Source organism: Monomorium pharaonis, chromosome 4, assembly GCF_013373865.1.
Source record: "Monomorium pharaonis isolate MP-MQ-018 chromosome 4, ASM1337386v2, whole genome shotgun sequence".
In the NCBI taxonomy this organism is placed as follows: Eukaryota; Metazoa; Arthropoda; class Insecta; order Hymenoptera; family Formicidae; genus Monomorium; species Monomorium pharaonis.
The window spans coordinates 6,541,302-6,556,452 of record NC_050470.1 but is presented as its reverse complement, the minus strand read 5'-3'; the positions used below and the strand labels follow the sequence as shown (position 1 = coordinate 6,556,452).

Sequence of the window (15,151 nt, the reverse complement as noted above, 5' to 3'; positions counted from 1 at the left end):
TGGACGTTCAACGTTTTCGTAGATCGCGCGCGGTGCGAATTCCCCACTAGCCAATCACTTTCCGTTGCGTTCTATCATATTCGAAAAAACATCGAGTCGGTTCAACTCAGGCCGTGTACTGTCGCTTGTCGCGATACGCGTTGTTGCTCCTATGCGAGGAGCAATCGTCGAAGACTGGTTCCAGCTGATCGGCGAGGAAGCCAGCTGTGTTGCGAGGCGGTGCGATGTGATTCGTCGAGGCCGGTGCGAAGAAGCGCGCGGGTACCCGAGGCAGAAACGTAGGTCGCGATCAGACCGTATCCGTCGGCCGAGAGTGGCAGCAGGCGGCAACGGGCGACTACGGGCGACTACCATCAAGGATATCAGCAGGCGCATTTGACCTCGTCGAGTGCGCTACCCGCTCGCGCTCGCTCGCGTCGTTCAATGTTGACGGGATCTCGGCATTGCTGAGACGTCGCCCCGTCGCGCGTCTGTCGAACATACGACGCGACAACACGAATACATTAGACCGGTTAGATACCGTGGCACCCGGGATTCAGGAGGATTCCGCTCGTTGAGCGCTCCTTCGTTCCTCGCGCATCCCCGAGGACAAGTGCCGGCTGATCCGCGCACGCTACTTTGAAGTCTTTGAACGGCTGCACGCACCTAGGTGACGACGGGCTCTCGTTCGCGAACCCGTCGACGTGACTAACCTTGCGAAATGCGCTTGGTGTTCAGCGAGACCTAAACAGACTGCGAATCTCAGATTCTCGTTTTCTACATCGATATGTTCCTCCAGCGAGTGCTTGCCGTTCAAATGCGCAATATGACTTCCTCTTCTTAAGTAAAATATTACAGAAAAGTAGGAAAACAGGTCGTTAGGAAAGTACGTACGTCCATGTAAGTATATTGTTGTTATATTATGTTTTGGAACGGCATGTTAACAAATCCAGTTTTATCGATGGTATTCGTAACGAACGCTTTTTTTGCGTGTCCGATGATCTACGATGGATACGGCGTTATTGGAATCCTTTTTGATTATTTTACGTAAATAATTAAATGACGTGTTTGCGAGACGGTGTCTCACTTTTTTCCTAATAACTTTGTACATCTACTGTGAATTAAATGTAAAATGTAAGTTGTAATGTCGAATTACATGCAAATGTTATTATAACAATTCACCGAGACACAACATGTGTCACGTGCCTAGAAACATTGCATCATGTATGGGTACAAAAATTGTTGCTGATGGGAGTTTGAAAGTATTAATTTTTGTGTGTTGCCAATTTGATTACTCCGCATTATTTTTAAGAGAATTATACATGAAGACATTTAAATGCAAAAGCATAACATAGGTGGAATAAAATACTCTATATATATATATATATATATATATATATATATATATATATATAATATATTCTATATATTCCATTAAGAAATTAATAATATTAATTTGGATATTGTACGAATCAAAATACATTTATGTTGTTGTTTTGTAATTTTAATAACTTTATGTATAATTGTTTTTAGTATGTAAAAGTAGTGCAGATAATTAAATTTGTTATTGGTGATAAGTATATAGTTATTAAACAATTCTCCAGTAATCTTTTTATATCGATTTGTAATGATTTCTATGTACATGTATTTTACATTCTGCAATAGAATATAATGTTAATTCTGTACATATTAGTAATGCACAGTATTCTTAAAGAAAAGTAGTGTTTACTGTGTTGTATAGTATATTTTATTTGATTGGGTTTTCGAGAAGGGATTAAACTATTGGAATAAAAATGCGAATAAAATAAATATACAAATGTTTTATAAATTTGTGTAAAATTTATTAAAATTTTAATTCAATTATAAATTATCATATATCTGTTTTAACCAAAAGAGTTAAATATACTTTATAATCTTCTTTAATGTTATGTAATAAATATCATTTTATTCTTAACTATTAATGTATATGTAGGTATCTTTAATGTAAAAATGTGTCTATACGACTATAAAACTAATAATAGTATATGTACATACATATATGTATTATGATGAGTTTTTTTACATAATTATAAATAAATTGATATTAGATAAAGCATAAAAAAATGTATGCAAGCAGCATTTTTAAGAAATAAATAAATAATAAAGTGTAAAATTATATTAAATCCTTGGTGTATTGTGAGATTTTCTTTTTATGTATTTATTGCTATTGTATTTGTATCAAATAAGTTTTATCTTTTGTGATACAATCTTGATAGCAAGAACAAATCCTGTTGCAAATGTTGAATAATTGTTTCTGTGTGTGATATATGATGTGTGATAGATAATGTATGATTATTTTTGACAATAGTGAATTCAATATATATATGAATGATTTAATAGCGATAGAATGCCACCAAGACGAGCAGAAGATGTGCCTATGAAGAGAGTGGCAGCTGCGGGTTGTAAATTACCAGCTCAACTGCCAGCAGGAGAAATCTTAACGGATATTACTCAAAATAAATGGAGACTGGGGAATTCCATTGGGAATGGTGGTTTTGGGGACATATATCTCGGTAAATATTTTCACATTTTTTAAATTTGTTTTTCTAATTTTGAAATAATTTGTATTATATATGTGTATAAAACAGTGTATGAATATATTATATTATTTTTTTACAGCCTCTAATGATATTACATCACCTGTTGGTCAAGATGCAAAATATGTTGTAAAAATTGAACCTCATAATAATGGTCCACTATTTGTGGAAATGAATTTTTATATTAGAGCAGCTCGTAAGCACATGAGTAAGTAATATGCACATAACAAAATTTGTATTAAACTATATATATATATATGCGCACGCGTAAAACGAGTATATCTTTAATGTTCTGGTATATTTTACAGTTCAAAGTTGGTGTGAGTCTCAGGGAAAAAGAAGAATTGGTGTCCCTACATATGAAGGATCAGGATCTCATTTTTATAGAGGTCAACGATATAGGTTTTTAGTAATACCGCGATATGGAGTAGATATCGGAAAATTATTCCTATCACATAGAAAAAAATTACCAACAAAGCTTGTTAATACATTAGCTGTACAAATGGTATATTTTCATGCTTAAAATTGCAAGTTTTATAATTAACAACTGATTACAATCAGTCAAAATTATATTGTTTCTTTTTTTTCAAATCTTTTTAATAGTTGGATGCATTGGAGTATATTCATAGTAAAGGATATGCTCATGCGGATATTAAGGGACCAAATATCTTATTATCATATGGAGTTGGGATAGGAAAGGAAAAATCAATGGCGTACTTAGTAGACTATGGACTCGCATATCGTTTCCGCACAGGAACCGGTGAGCATAAACCATTTGTACATGACGAAAGAAGAGCTCACGAGGGCACTTTAGAATTCACATCGCGGGACGCTCATCATGGAAGTATGTTGATCATTTTAGTAACAAATATTCTCACATAATTACAATTTATTGTGTATTGAAATTATAAGATTTTCTTCTTTAAAAACAATTGATAAGAATAATTAATCTTACTAAAAAATGTATTAAGTTTATTAAGAAAATTTTAATGCATAATTGTATATGATGAACTGAGTTTTCTGCTATTCACTGACTTACTAAATAAAATTGAAATACTTTACTTCATTAGATCAAATATTTTTCAGCACATTCAAGAAGAGGAGACTTAGAGACTTTAGGATATAATATTATACAGTGGTTATGTGGACAGCTACCTTGGGAAGAAGATAATAATGAAATAGGTTTCATCATGGATCCCGAAGAAGTTCATCAACAAAAAGAAAGTCTTTTATCAGACTTGCCTCTATTTATGGAAAAGTGCTTCCCTCACAAGAAAAAACCACCATGTTAGTAAGAATATAAATAATTAATAAAAAAAGATTTGTACTATGCACATATAGTATACGTGTTTATATATTATTTTATATAATGCTTATTTTTTATAGCTGCAATCATGAAGTATATGAAGTATATTACCGAGCTAGAATTTGAGACTAAGCCTAACTATTCCTATTTACGGAATTTATTTCTACACAGTAGCCAAGATGGTAATATTCCTACATGTCTTTATAACATGAAAGAGTCTGATGAAAATCTTACAAGCTCGATATTTTTTGAACGTCCATATTTGAGAGAAAGAAAACCCTGTAGGCCTGTAAACGGCGAGGTAAAAATTTAAATTTGAATTTATTGAATTTTAAGTAACTATTAATTATCCTAAGTTCTCTCACATATAATTAGTTAACACTCTCATATATAACTAGTTAACTTTAATAATATCTTCTCTAGATACGGATAACACGAAATACGCAGCCTAAGCAACCAGTTCAGAAAAAAGAGTTTAGTTGGGAAGCAGTATTAGCACTGCATCCAGATAAACTTGCAAAAATCAGTACTCAACTGCCACCTTCGCCTCTTACGCCACCTCTCACACCACCATCGTCCACATCTCCGCGGTCACCATCTCTGCCAACATACGCAATGTTAGAAGTACTTCGTAAAATGAAGGAGAGGCAATCAGGTTCATTTAGGCATAAAGCAACACCAAAGTCATCAGAGTAAATATCTAATTTTGCTGTTTATATATTTTTTAGTTAATTATAGCTTCACTAGCATTTGATTGTTTTACTATATTGTTTTTCGAATCTCAGTAATGAACTTAAACCAAAATGGATGACACCTGCAATGGAAGAAGTTGCGCGATTAAGAAAAAATATCACCGAGGCTGTTCCTGTATCCAACTTCAAAAATAGTTCGCGTGTGACACGTTCACGTATGGCAAAGAGAAAACGTAAGATTATATTATATATACATATATATACACGTATGTACATAAACGTCAAACATTCTATTATTGCTTACTTTTAATGAATTACATAAAATAATATAATATTTAAACAATAGTTTACTATAAAGCATTTATTAAATATTGTTATTTTTAATGCGAATTAATGTATTCAGTTAGTCATTTTTAAAACTCAGAAAAATTAATTTGCAAAGAATGACTTTACAATCACATGCATTTAAAAGTTATTGAACTAAATTTAAAAAAATTGTTGACGCTTTCTATTGGAAAAAATTATTTCTATAAATCCAGATAAATTTATCATATTTAAAGTTTAGAGGATAATGCTGACTAGAAGTACACACGCACGCATGCGCGCACACACACTTCTTGATTTAGGAATAATATAATGTATATCTGATGTTTTTACACATATAGGATTTGGAGATCAAGAACAACATAAGGAGATAAAGGACGATTCGACCAATAGCAAGCTTATGCATAAAAGAAGGAAAGGTTCATCTTAAAGGAAACTGGATTCTATTAGTATTATAAAGACCTTTGATAATGATACCATTGGCACTTTAATACGAAATTAAGTATTATTTGACAAAATCTCATTAACGATGGTATAGGTACACATCGCGCCAATTTGTTTAAGACTGCTTTATCATTGTATAATTTGCTTTTCGATAATATTACCCGATACACATAGGATTTCTAAATAGTTGTATAGCGAACAAAATAACGATAATGTTAATGAATAAGTGACTTCCTCCTAATTGCAGAGATTCAATAGAATTAATATGTTCATCATACAAACATTGTGCGGATGTTGTAATATTCTAAAGGACGCAAGGTTTGATTCAAGGTACAAACCTTGTAATTTAGTTATTAGGTTGAATTTATTTGACGTTAACATTATTAGTGTTGTAGGTGTGATATTAAAATCAATTACATCAATAAATTTTTCAGTTATATATTTATAACCTGGATTAGGCTTTTGTGATATATTATGATTGATTTATAACGATTAGCTGTAAAATTGATTCTATTTTAATCATTCTAACAATCAATACAATATTCAGATACAAAAGTTTATAAAATTACAAAGATAATTATATAAAAGAATTATAATAGATACATTACAAAATCTTGATTTAAGAATGTTCTTGTGCAATATAAGACATAGAAGAAATAGCAAAGAAAAAAAGTAACAAATCTGTCTTTTGTAAAATCTTGTTTCTTGTTTTCTATAAGTACCGCGTGTCTTTCCTTTTTTAACTGTTCCAAGATTATTGTAAAATTTTAAGGAATTATGTACAAATATGTGACTATCAACGTTTCATATGAGATTGAGCGGTAGAAAAAAATAACACAGATTCTTTCCGCATTACGCACTCTCCTTTATTAAGATTATGTAAATACATTTTTTCATTAATTTATTTTCCTAATTTGTATAACATTCAAAGATACATTAATTCTGATAATATAATTTATATAAACTATATATACAGTATACACATCGTAAATAGAAATCTTAATGTATTTTACATTAAATTTATATCATGACATTTAAAACTGGTGCTGATGTTCGAAGAAAGATAATATGTTTCATTACAGAACATTAGTAAAATATATGATAAAATAAGATTAGTTAAGTTCTTTTATACGCTGTATGAGTGATAGGTTTAACAGTTCAATGGCATAACTTCCGAGTTCATTATATACCGCGAAAATATGCGATTTAGTCAATTTTATTTTTTGTCACACTATGCTGTGACTTTTTATCCTTAGTCTTAAGTAGGTATCTTAATATAATTTAGAAAACATTATTGATGTTTAATCATATTGTTAAGCGTTTTCGTTATCGTGATTTATTCGTAGAGTTATGTTAGAATTTTTTAATAATACATTTGTGATAATTTATTTGTATCATTCTAAGTTAATATACATATACACATATATGTACCTATGTGCCAGGAAACTTTGTTACTATTCAAAACTAACTAAAAACATCGATCGCACATCATAATCTGTATTTATGTTTTATTTTTATTAGCAAAATTTTTGTCATTTTATTTAAATGCAGAAATGGTAAGTACTTAGTTTCTTGGAAAGCATCCAGGAACTATATCTAATTAAATTTCACGCGGAAAAAATTTGAAAAAATAATGGCAATCTATTATTCAATATTTTGTATGGCCAAATATATTATTATATTACTTTGCATAAATTAACATCAGGCAATAAAACTTTGTAGTAGTAATAATTAAAGTCACAGCGCAATAAGGGCGCAGTCTCCTAAGTATTGTTAGAGAAATGATTTATTTCGTATGACGCGATAATTTAACTTCAAACGAGAGAGGTGTAACCACAATCGAAGATGTAACTATTAATTAGATAATGGAAGAAAATAAAATATGTATGTAATAAACTGTGTATTAGACTATAATACTCGCATCGGCATTTTCTTTCTAGCGATCTTGTATATGTATATTGTTTATTAACATGCGAAATATAAAACAAATATACATGATCAGAATGATTTTTTCTCTTTATTATTGCAGGCAACATATTACATGTATTTAAATTTATATACAATATTATATAAATTATTAAAAATGTTTATTATCATCTATAGACATTGCAAAATGTATGTCATGTGTAAATAATTACTCCGATCATATTTTATTTATTTATTAATCTTCCGTAGATAATCCGGGCTTTTTGTGGCATAAGCGCAATTTCACTATTCAAGTTTTACTTTTTATTAAATAAACTTTTAACATTTGAATTAGACACTTAATTTGTAATATAGTAGAAATGTTGAAAGGTAATCCTAATTTTTTAAAAAATTTTTTGAAAACCTAGAACAATAAAAAAATTGGACTAGACAAAAAAGACTAAAATTACCTGCGGAGTAAGTAAAGATTGTCTACGGAAGGTTAAATTAAATTTAAATACCATTTCTTATTTTATTATTTGTTTTTAGAAATATAAGATACCAAAGAAATTGTGCAAGAATTAAGGAGTTAAAACGTCTTGAAAATTGCTACGTGTTTATGTCATTAATATTGTTTTTTATTTTTTTTATTTTTTACCAATACGAAATTGAATCCACATATGATTAGCTTTAAAATATTAAAAAATTAATAAATCAAAGCAAAGAAAGACAAGATCGATCCTAAGGGAAATATCCGTAGAAACAAACAAGAAAAACAGCAGCTTGGAATTTTTCAGTTATTTCGTTTGACGTGCCAAAAATAAACAAATGGTGAAAATCAATTTCTGAATATTGCAATTGATATCCGAGAGATTTAGGTACGGCAGATTTACATTTCGTCACTTTAATTGTGATTTTCGAGAAATTAAGTCAATTTTTGTTCGTGCCGGGTTAAGGGGCAACATTCTCGACGTCCGGAGAGCATTCTCGCATTCTCCATTCATCCTGCCGTCGCGGGATGCAACGGCGAGCGTCGGCCGTCTAATAATAGAATGCCGGTGATTCCGTAGACGTATCATGCGTAGCGGGCCCCTAATATATGCGCGCGTGTAGGTGCGTGTATTCCTCCCAAAAAATAAACGCAACCCGACACGCGGAGGAGGCGGCGGGCGGGAAAGGGGGGAAGGTCGTAAGAATGTGTAGCAGTAACTTTCACGGCGCCTGGTTGAGCAATATATATATTCGGGAGAGAAGATCTTTTATTTCGAGAAAGACATTACGCCGCTCGTTAATATTCCACGCAATGCGTATCTTTCTCAGTTCCACTTTCTCATCGAGACGTCTCAGATATATCTTTGGAAATATCATCCTTTCGACAGTCCCAGAGAAAAGTTCCAGCGATTTTTGTACTGACCATCAAAGGTCACTCGATCTTATTTCAAGTTAATTTAGTACTTCGGTACTTTAATTTTTAAGCGCAGACCAAGCGTAGACTACGAGTTAAAAACTATATATGCAAGATGTATCAATTATTACGCACTATTCTCTGATTTTATATAGTAATTAAAATAAAAACTGATTGATATATATGCCAAAAAAGAATAAACGTATATTATTTCGGTAACATATAAGTATTATGTATTTTAATTTTGGATACAACCATACATATTACATTGTTGTCACTATTATAAAGGCAGCAGGTTGTTTCAACTTCTTGGTAAACTTATTTATCAGATAAACATATGTGTCCATCTTCATTTTTTTTCTTAAATAAATAAAAAGATAAGTTTACTAAGGGGTTGAAATAACCGGAAATACTCCTAGATCTGATTTGATTCAATATACTGATGTCGATACTTCTACAATAATTTAATAATAATAATTCCAATGTAAATGCAAACATTCCAAATTGTATGATACTAATTGTAAGACAATTTTAATTACTGGTGCTTTTGGCGTTAATTTTCTAGTATTCTTTTGTTTGCATTCCTTAAGCTTCACTCAACACATTTTCATCCTTCACGTGCGTGCAGATCTAAATAAATCCTTATTATCTTCCAGAAACACGGGATGCTCGAATTATGGGATTATGCGCGCATTTCGCAGAATCCTCGGGAAGCTCCATTGGTCCGCGGGATCGTTCACCCTCGCTCCGTCCGCCGTGGTGTCACTGTCAGTCCATCAGTCGCGCTTCGTCCTGCGATTGCGTCGCGTGCGCAATTTGGCCTGTCGTCGTCTTCGTCGCCTTGCCTGCGATCCTTCTCAGTGAGTTTTGGCGCGCCGCGCCGGCTGCTGCATCGTCAGTCGCACGCTGGTCTCGTCCTGCCGCGCGCGTGTACCCTTCTCGTTTCTCGCTCCTCCGTCCGTTCGTCGGTCCCGCGATCGTTCACCCTCCTCCTCTCGCGCGGCAATACTTTCGGCGCCGAAAGAAGACGATGCCAGTCGCGATCGGCGCACGCTGGTGGACGCGCGGTCGCGTGGTCGCTCGCGGTACGACCCGTACGGAACGTCGTCCTCGTCGCGCGATGTGACGCGTGATGATCGTGGTGCCGCGTCGCCTAAGCACCGAGTATAGCCCGACAACAGCAACGCGGTAAAACGCTGTTCACGCTGTTGACGGTCCGACGAGTTGGATCGCTCGGCGAGGGACGCCGCGCGGACGCGATGGGCAGCGAGGCGGACGCGGAAGCCGCGACCGCCAACGCCGCGGACTTCGACGGCTCGGTTACCTGGGAGGACTTTTTCGGTGAGTGAGAGACATATAATAAGTAAACACACGCGTGTGTACGTAAAATGTTTCCTGTTACTGTTTATTATTCATGGAACTGCGGTTTCGGACTTGCGTACGGGCCGACAACCGCGCTCGGCGTGCATATGCTGCTCCGCCGAGCTGCTGTGTGAAGTTGCCTGCGAAACCCCCATGCGCGCGTTTGACGCAATTCAGTTTGGTTCTCGTGACGTCCGGACGTCGTCGATTCGGGGAATAAAAATGCGGGCTTGCACACGCACCGTCGTACGAGACAACCGGATCCAACGTGCGTGCGTCTCGCGCGTATTCATTGCGTCTAATAACGCGCAATCGTTTCTCTCTCTCTCTCTCTCTCTCTCTTTCTCTTTCTCTCTCTTTTTCTCTCGCTCTCGGCGCGTTTTTGTCCGTTTGACTCCGACGCAATCGCGCCATACGTCACGAACATGCGTAAACGTAAGACACTCGGGGCGGTTTATTACATTTCTTTACGCTTTGTGCGAACCAGCGTTGCCGCCTCAGTTTCGCATTTAGAGATCGGAAAAGGAAAGAAAAAGGTATAAATAGATCTAGAAAGTACAGTCGGCGAAGAGAGAAGGCTATCATATCGTAGATGTTAAGCGTCGAAGCATGCGAAAGAAATCCTGGGGTATAATTTTTAATTTATAGAAAACCAGAACGTTTAGTAGTCGTTGAAAAGGTAGCGAGAACATTTACTTTGTGATTTCTTTGTCAAAATTCGTTTATCAATTAAATATTCATTACAAGACTCTTTATTAAAGTTATTATTTAGCATGTGTATATTTTGTTTTTTATATATTCGGTACATAGTTTTATATGTAAATTACTGTAAATATGTATCTGTCTTTATTTGTTTAAAAAAAAAATTAAGATAGACACGTGCTTACCTGATAGATAAGTTTATCAAATAATAAGTAAATCGAATTTTTATGTTAACTTAATATTCTTAATTGAAATATTAAATTATTACGATCCAGAATATATTTTGAATACATTTGTTAATTATAACGAACTTACGACAGATTAGCGGATATGTAAACTTATAAATTATTTAAAATAAATTATTTACGTGCTACTTGTTGTTCAAGTACATATTTTTTGTGTGTATACACAGAAGTTTTTAAGTAAATCTTACTTTCAAGTAAATGATTGTATTTTAAGACTATTAATTAACGAGATATTCTTTGCGAAAATAACCGTTACTTAAAAAAGAAAGCTAAAAACTGAGAAATTACTTTTCTTAACATGAGAAATAAATTTTTCTGTATGTAAAAATATATACACGTTTCGTACAAATACATTGCGCCGCTATTAAAATTCTATCTCTTCTATCTAATTTAATCACTTCCTTTATGGTGAATACATTCGGTATGGTTTTCTCCTCGAAGCCTCGATCACGGTGCTTTTCCTGTGTATTCTTCCGGATTAATTATCTTCCTACGGTGGAAGATTGAAGAGAGCGTTCGCGTGGCGCAACGCTTTACCTTAATTAGAAAGTCTCTCGCCCGCAGAAAATACGTTATTTCATAATGACAAAAAGCGTAATTGAAATGTTACGCGCGTAGATACGAGACTACTTGTAAGGTCAAGAAGCTAACTCGAGGCTAGTCGCCAGGATTAATCGCCTGTAATAAATCGGGGCGTAAAGCTCGTCGTAGTCGTAACACTCTCGTTTACGCTTGATTTTTATTCGTTTCAGATTTTGCTGTTGTTCACGAGTTATAAATATTATTACTATAACTTGGATCACGTTGTCGGGTTAGCACTCAATCTCAAATCTGTTTCCAGACGATGTATGTAACCCATGTTAAAATTTAGGATAGAATTCTATTTTTTGATCTTACGTAATACGAAGAGCATTTGAAAAGACACAAAAATGTGTATACATGGGATATGTATAAAATGTCTAGTTTAAATCACGGTATATAAAATTATAAATAAAATTTTATTTTGAAAATTGCCGAATTATAAAAGTCAATATAAAATATGAGCGTTGTTATTCGATCAAAATTAAAATGCAATTTCAATATTTAAATATTAATAAATTAATATTGCTACGCTAATAAATATTTTATAAATTCTCGTCAAGAAATTTATTGTAATAATTTTTACTTTGGAGATTTTGATGTAGTTCATGACTTCAAGGTTGAAATTCGAGATAAAGCCCAAGTCCCCTACGCGATCAATATTAGTGCATAGCACTAGATATCGTGTGATAACAGTATTGATTCATTTAACGTTTAAAGTTAGAACATTAACGTCGACGTATCGAAGAAAACAATATTTGTTTGATTTCTGACAACGAAACTTGCTCAATATACTGTATCATTAAAGTATCATATCGCGCGACATTAGCTTGGAACTCTAAACAAACTTTGAAAATTGAAAATGGAATTTTAATGTCGGGAACGCTAACTTCACGCACGCCTTTGTGATTCTTATCATTGATAAAGTTCAAATATTATTTCATCCTTACAAGTTTATTGCCCATATGTAAAATAAGTTCTTCACAAGGGACAATTGTGATTGCAAAACAATTTTATCAATCCTCATCATACATCATACATCTGTATATGTAATTCTATATGTGTGCTTAGGATCTGTATACATTTCACAAAAAAGGAAACCCCGAAAGTTCTCGGATTTCGTGCTTCCTCCGCCCGAGTGCAACTTTCCGCCTCGCTTCTGCTCGCTCGTGGGTTGCGACTTCGCGTGCAAAACGACGACCATTCGACCACTTCCAAGACAAGTGGCGGACCTTAAGGATGCAATACCCGGCTTGGTGCAAAAAACCACCGCTTTGCCGGATGCAGTTTAGAGTGACGACGATCAAACGTGCGCGCGCGCGCACGCGTTTCTTTCTTAAAAGTGCGTGCGTGGTATATTCCTTGCCCTTTTACACCGCGCCGCGGCGAAAATTTCAAGCGGCCAATCTCCCGTCTGGGATCTTTACACGCCAGTCTAAAAATTGCTCTTTCTAGCGATACAAGGGTCACCGTTGTACCTTGACACAGGCACGTTAGAACGGCGCCGGCTCGTGCTTTCTAAATACGACTGTGAGATCCGTAACGTGTCCTGGAGTTTCTCGAGTTTCAAGAGTATTGGGACATCTAATCTCTCGTATATTCTCGAAAATCCTCTAATTTCCGGAGCGTCGACTTTCCGCCGGAGACAAAATGAAATTCCTAGGATCTACCTTGAAGACTCCGATATTTTTTCCCGAAAAGTTAAAATTCCCGAAGGGCCCGCTGAATTTTGCCGGATGTAACGATAATCGATCGATGTAACGTGCGAGAGAACAAAAGCACAGGGATGCGAAACGCTGGCGGTGCGTTCCGCTCGTGCACGCTCGTCGATATGAACAAACGACCGATCTCGAGATGTGCCTCGCCATCGGGATCGGACGCGATCACCTCCACGGCAAAGGGGCATTTCCGCGGTTCGGCGACTGACGTCGTACGGAATAGATATCCGGATTGTCTCGCGTGCGTGTATCTGTGTATGTGTATGCGTGCGCGCGTGCACGCGAGACAGGCGTTCCGGGCTGCACGACGTCGCGGGCCACCACGATACTTACGGTCCTGGTGGCGTGGGCCTCGGCTGGAACGTGGGCGTGCACACGCTGCGCTTCTTGCTCTCCGATTCTGCGCCGGGCGAGCGCCGAGGGCGACCCGGGAGAGAAACGTAATGGATGGCGTTGGACATTTTTTTCGAACGTGAGAGAGATAACAGTTATCAAAACGTTAACATAATGCTCCTCGAGCAAACGCGTCGGTACGTCTAGCTGCATTTAACCGTTTCAGCGGTTTTATCATGGCCTTACGTAACTTACACGGAAATTGATTTGTGAAGATCCCCTACTGAACGAAAGGGGGTTTCGTTCGCTCTATATAAAAGCGTAGAAAAGCCGTCGACGCATAAAGGATATCCATTCACACTCGACAGACTTAGATTACACATCTGTTCGTTTTCTTTATTGCTCGATATGGTACTTTATAGAAGAAAACAGAAGTCGCGGAGTAAGAAGCGTTCGAGGCGATTTGAGACGCACCAGCGAGGAACATTGTAATCGCCTATTAATCCCTTTATGGAAACGTAACAAATATTCCCTCGTAAAACGTCAGGAGTTGAAGAGAAACTTAATAGCAGGAAACACGATTATGTGCAACAGACATCACGCACGCCTTTGCGCTGAAAATATGTTAGCGTCGTCAGGGTTAATAGGAGAGTCTGCGGTGCGGTGGGACAATTTGTATGCGAGAAATACACGTGCACATACGTATACATAAATATATAGATCAAGAAACGCGATAATATGTTGCCTCAAGTATTATTTGTAAAAATGTAGCAATCCCATGAAAACAATGTGTCTCTTTTTCCAGACACACTATTTGGAAGTAATTGCTCATATTTTTTAAGTTGAAATTAGATCTTAAAAAAAAAAAGATCTTTGTCCTTCTCTCCTCTCTCTCTCTCTCTTTCCTTCGTTTTTTTATATCTCTTTTAAAAGATAAGTACACCATGTGCCCACACGCAACTGTCCGCGAGAGTCGCGAGACGCGTTTCTTCGGGGCAGGTTCTTACGCATGTATACTACGTCTTTACGCACGCACAGACCGTACGCGTGTGCGGCCAGCTTAGATCTTCATCCGAGACGCCATTGAACTTGATTTCCCGCGGCCTCTCTTGCACGTGCAGAAATTTTAAAAGGAGAACCGCATCGCCCGCGGCGGCGCAGGTTTGCTCGCAAGACCGGAACGTGCTTCCACCAAGTTTCTTATCTCGCCTTCTTCCATTTAGCTTGACCAAATTAACGCTGGACGTATGTATACGCGGTGCAGCATTATCAGTGACTCAACGTACAGGAATCCAAGATCGATCTTTTTATCTGTCGCACATGTGTAATTTTTGTCTTTGTCGTAGGTAAACATCTTACTCTCGAGTAGTAAAGATATTTCTCATTTCTCGTATTGAAATGAAGATTTTGCTTGGATATAGATGGTATATGTTGTGCGAGCGTAACAATGGTCAATTTTATTTCTCTGTTTTAAGTCCAACGAATTACTCATTGAAAAACTAGAACAGTTCATCCATGATATTTTGCCACTTGCATTAGTTTGATCTCGTTTCCTTAAAGATTTTAGTTGGCGGAAATTTC

General features: G+C 36.0%; 2 protein-coding genes across 3 annotated transcripts in view; both read left to right on the top strand.

The window, feature by feature from the left end:
* The first annotated feature begins 58 nt into the window (after positions 1–58).
* On the top strand, positions 59–7,315 carry LOC105834092 (serine/threonine-protein kinase VRK1). The gene is made up of 10 exons (XM_012676322.3): positions 59–879; positions 2,359–2,531; positions 2,638–2,763; positions 2,864–3,060; positions 3,159–3,399; positions 3,642–3,842; positions 3,942–4,162; positions 4,285–4,553; positions 4,647–4,786; positions 5,219–7,315. The coding sequence occupies exons 2-10, from the start codon at positions 2,366–2,368 to the stop codon at positions 5,305–5,307; spliced, it is 1,650 nt and encodes a 549-aa protein (XP_012531776.1). The 5' UTR covers positions 59–879; positions 2,359–2,365; the 3' UTR covers positions 5,308–7,315.
* A 116-nt stretch (positions 7,316–7,431) lies between these two features.
* The window catches only part of LOC105833058, a 43,547-nt gene continuing 35,827 nt past the window's right edge, over positions 7,432–15,151 (top strand). For both annotated transcript variants that reach the window (XM_036286046.1, XM_036286045.1), the window contains exon 1: positions 7,432–9,972. In XM_036286046.1, coding sequence (XP_036141939.1) covers positions 9,891–9,972 — 82 coding nt within the window. In that variant the 5' untranslated portion in view covers positions 7,432–9,890. The remainder of the gene's footprint in view (positions 9,973–15,151) is intronic.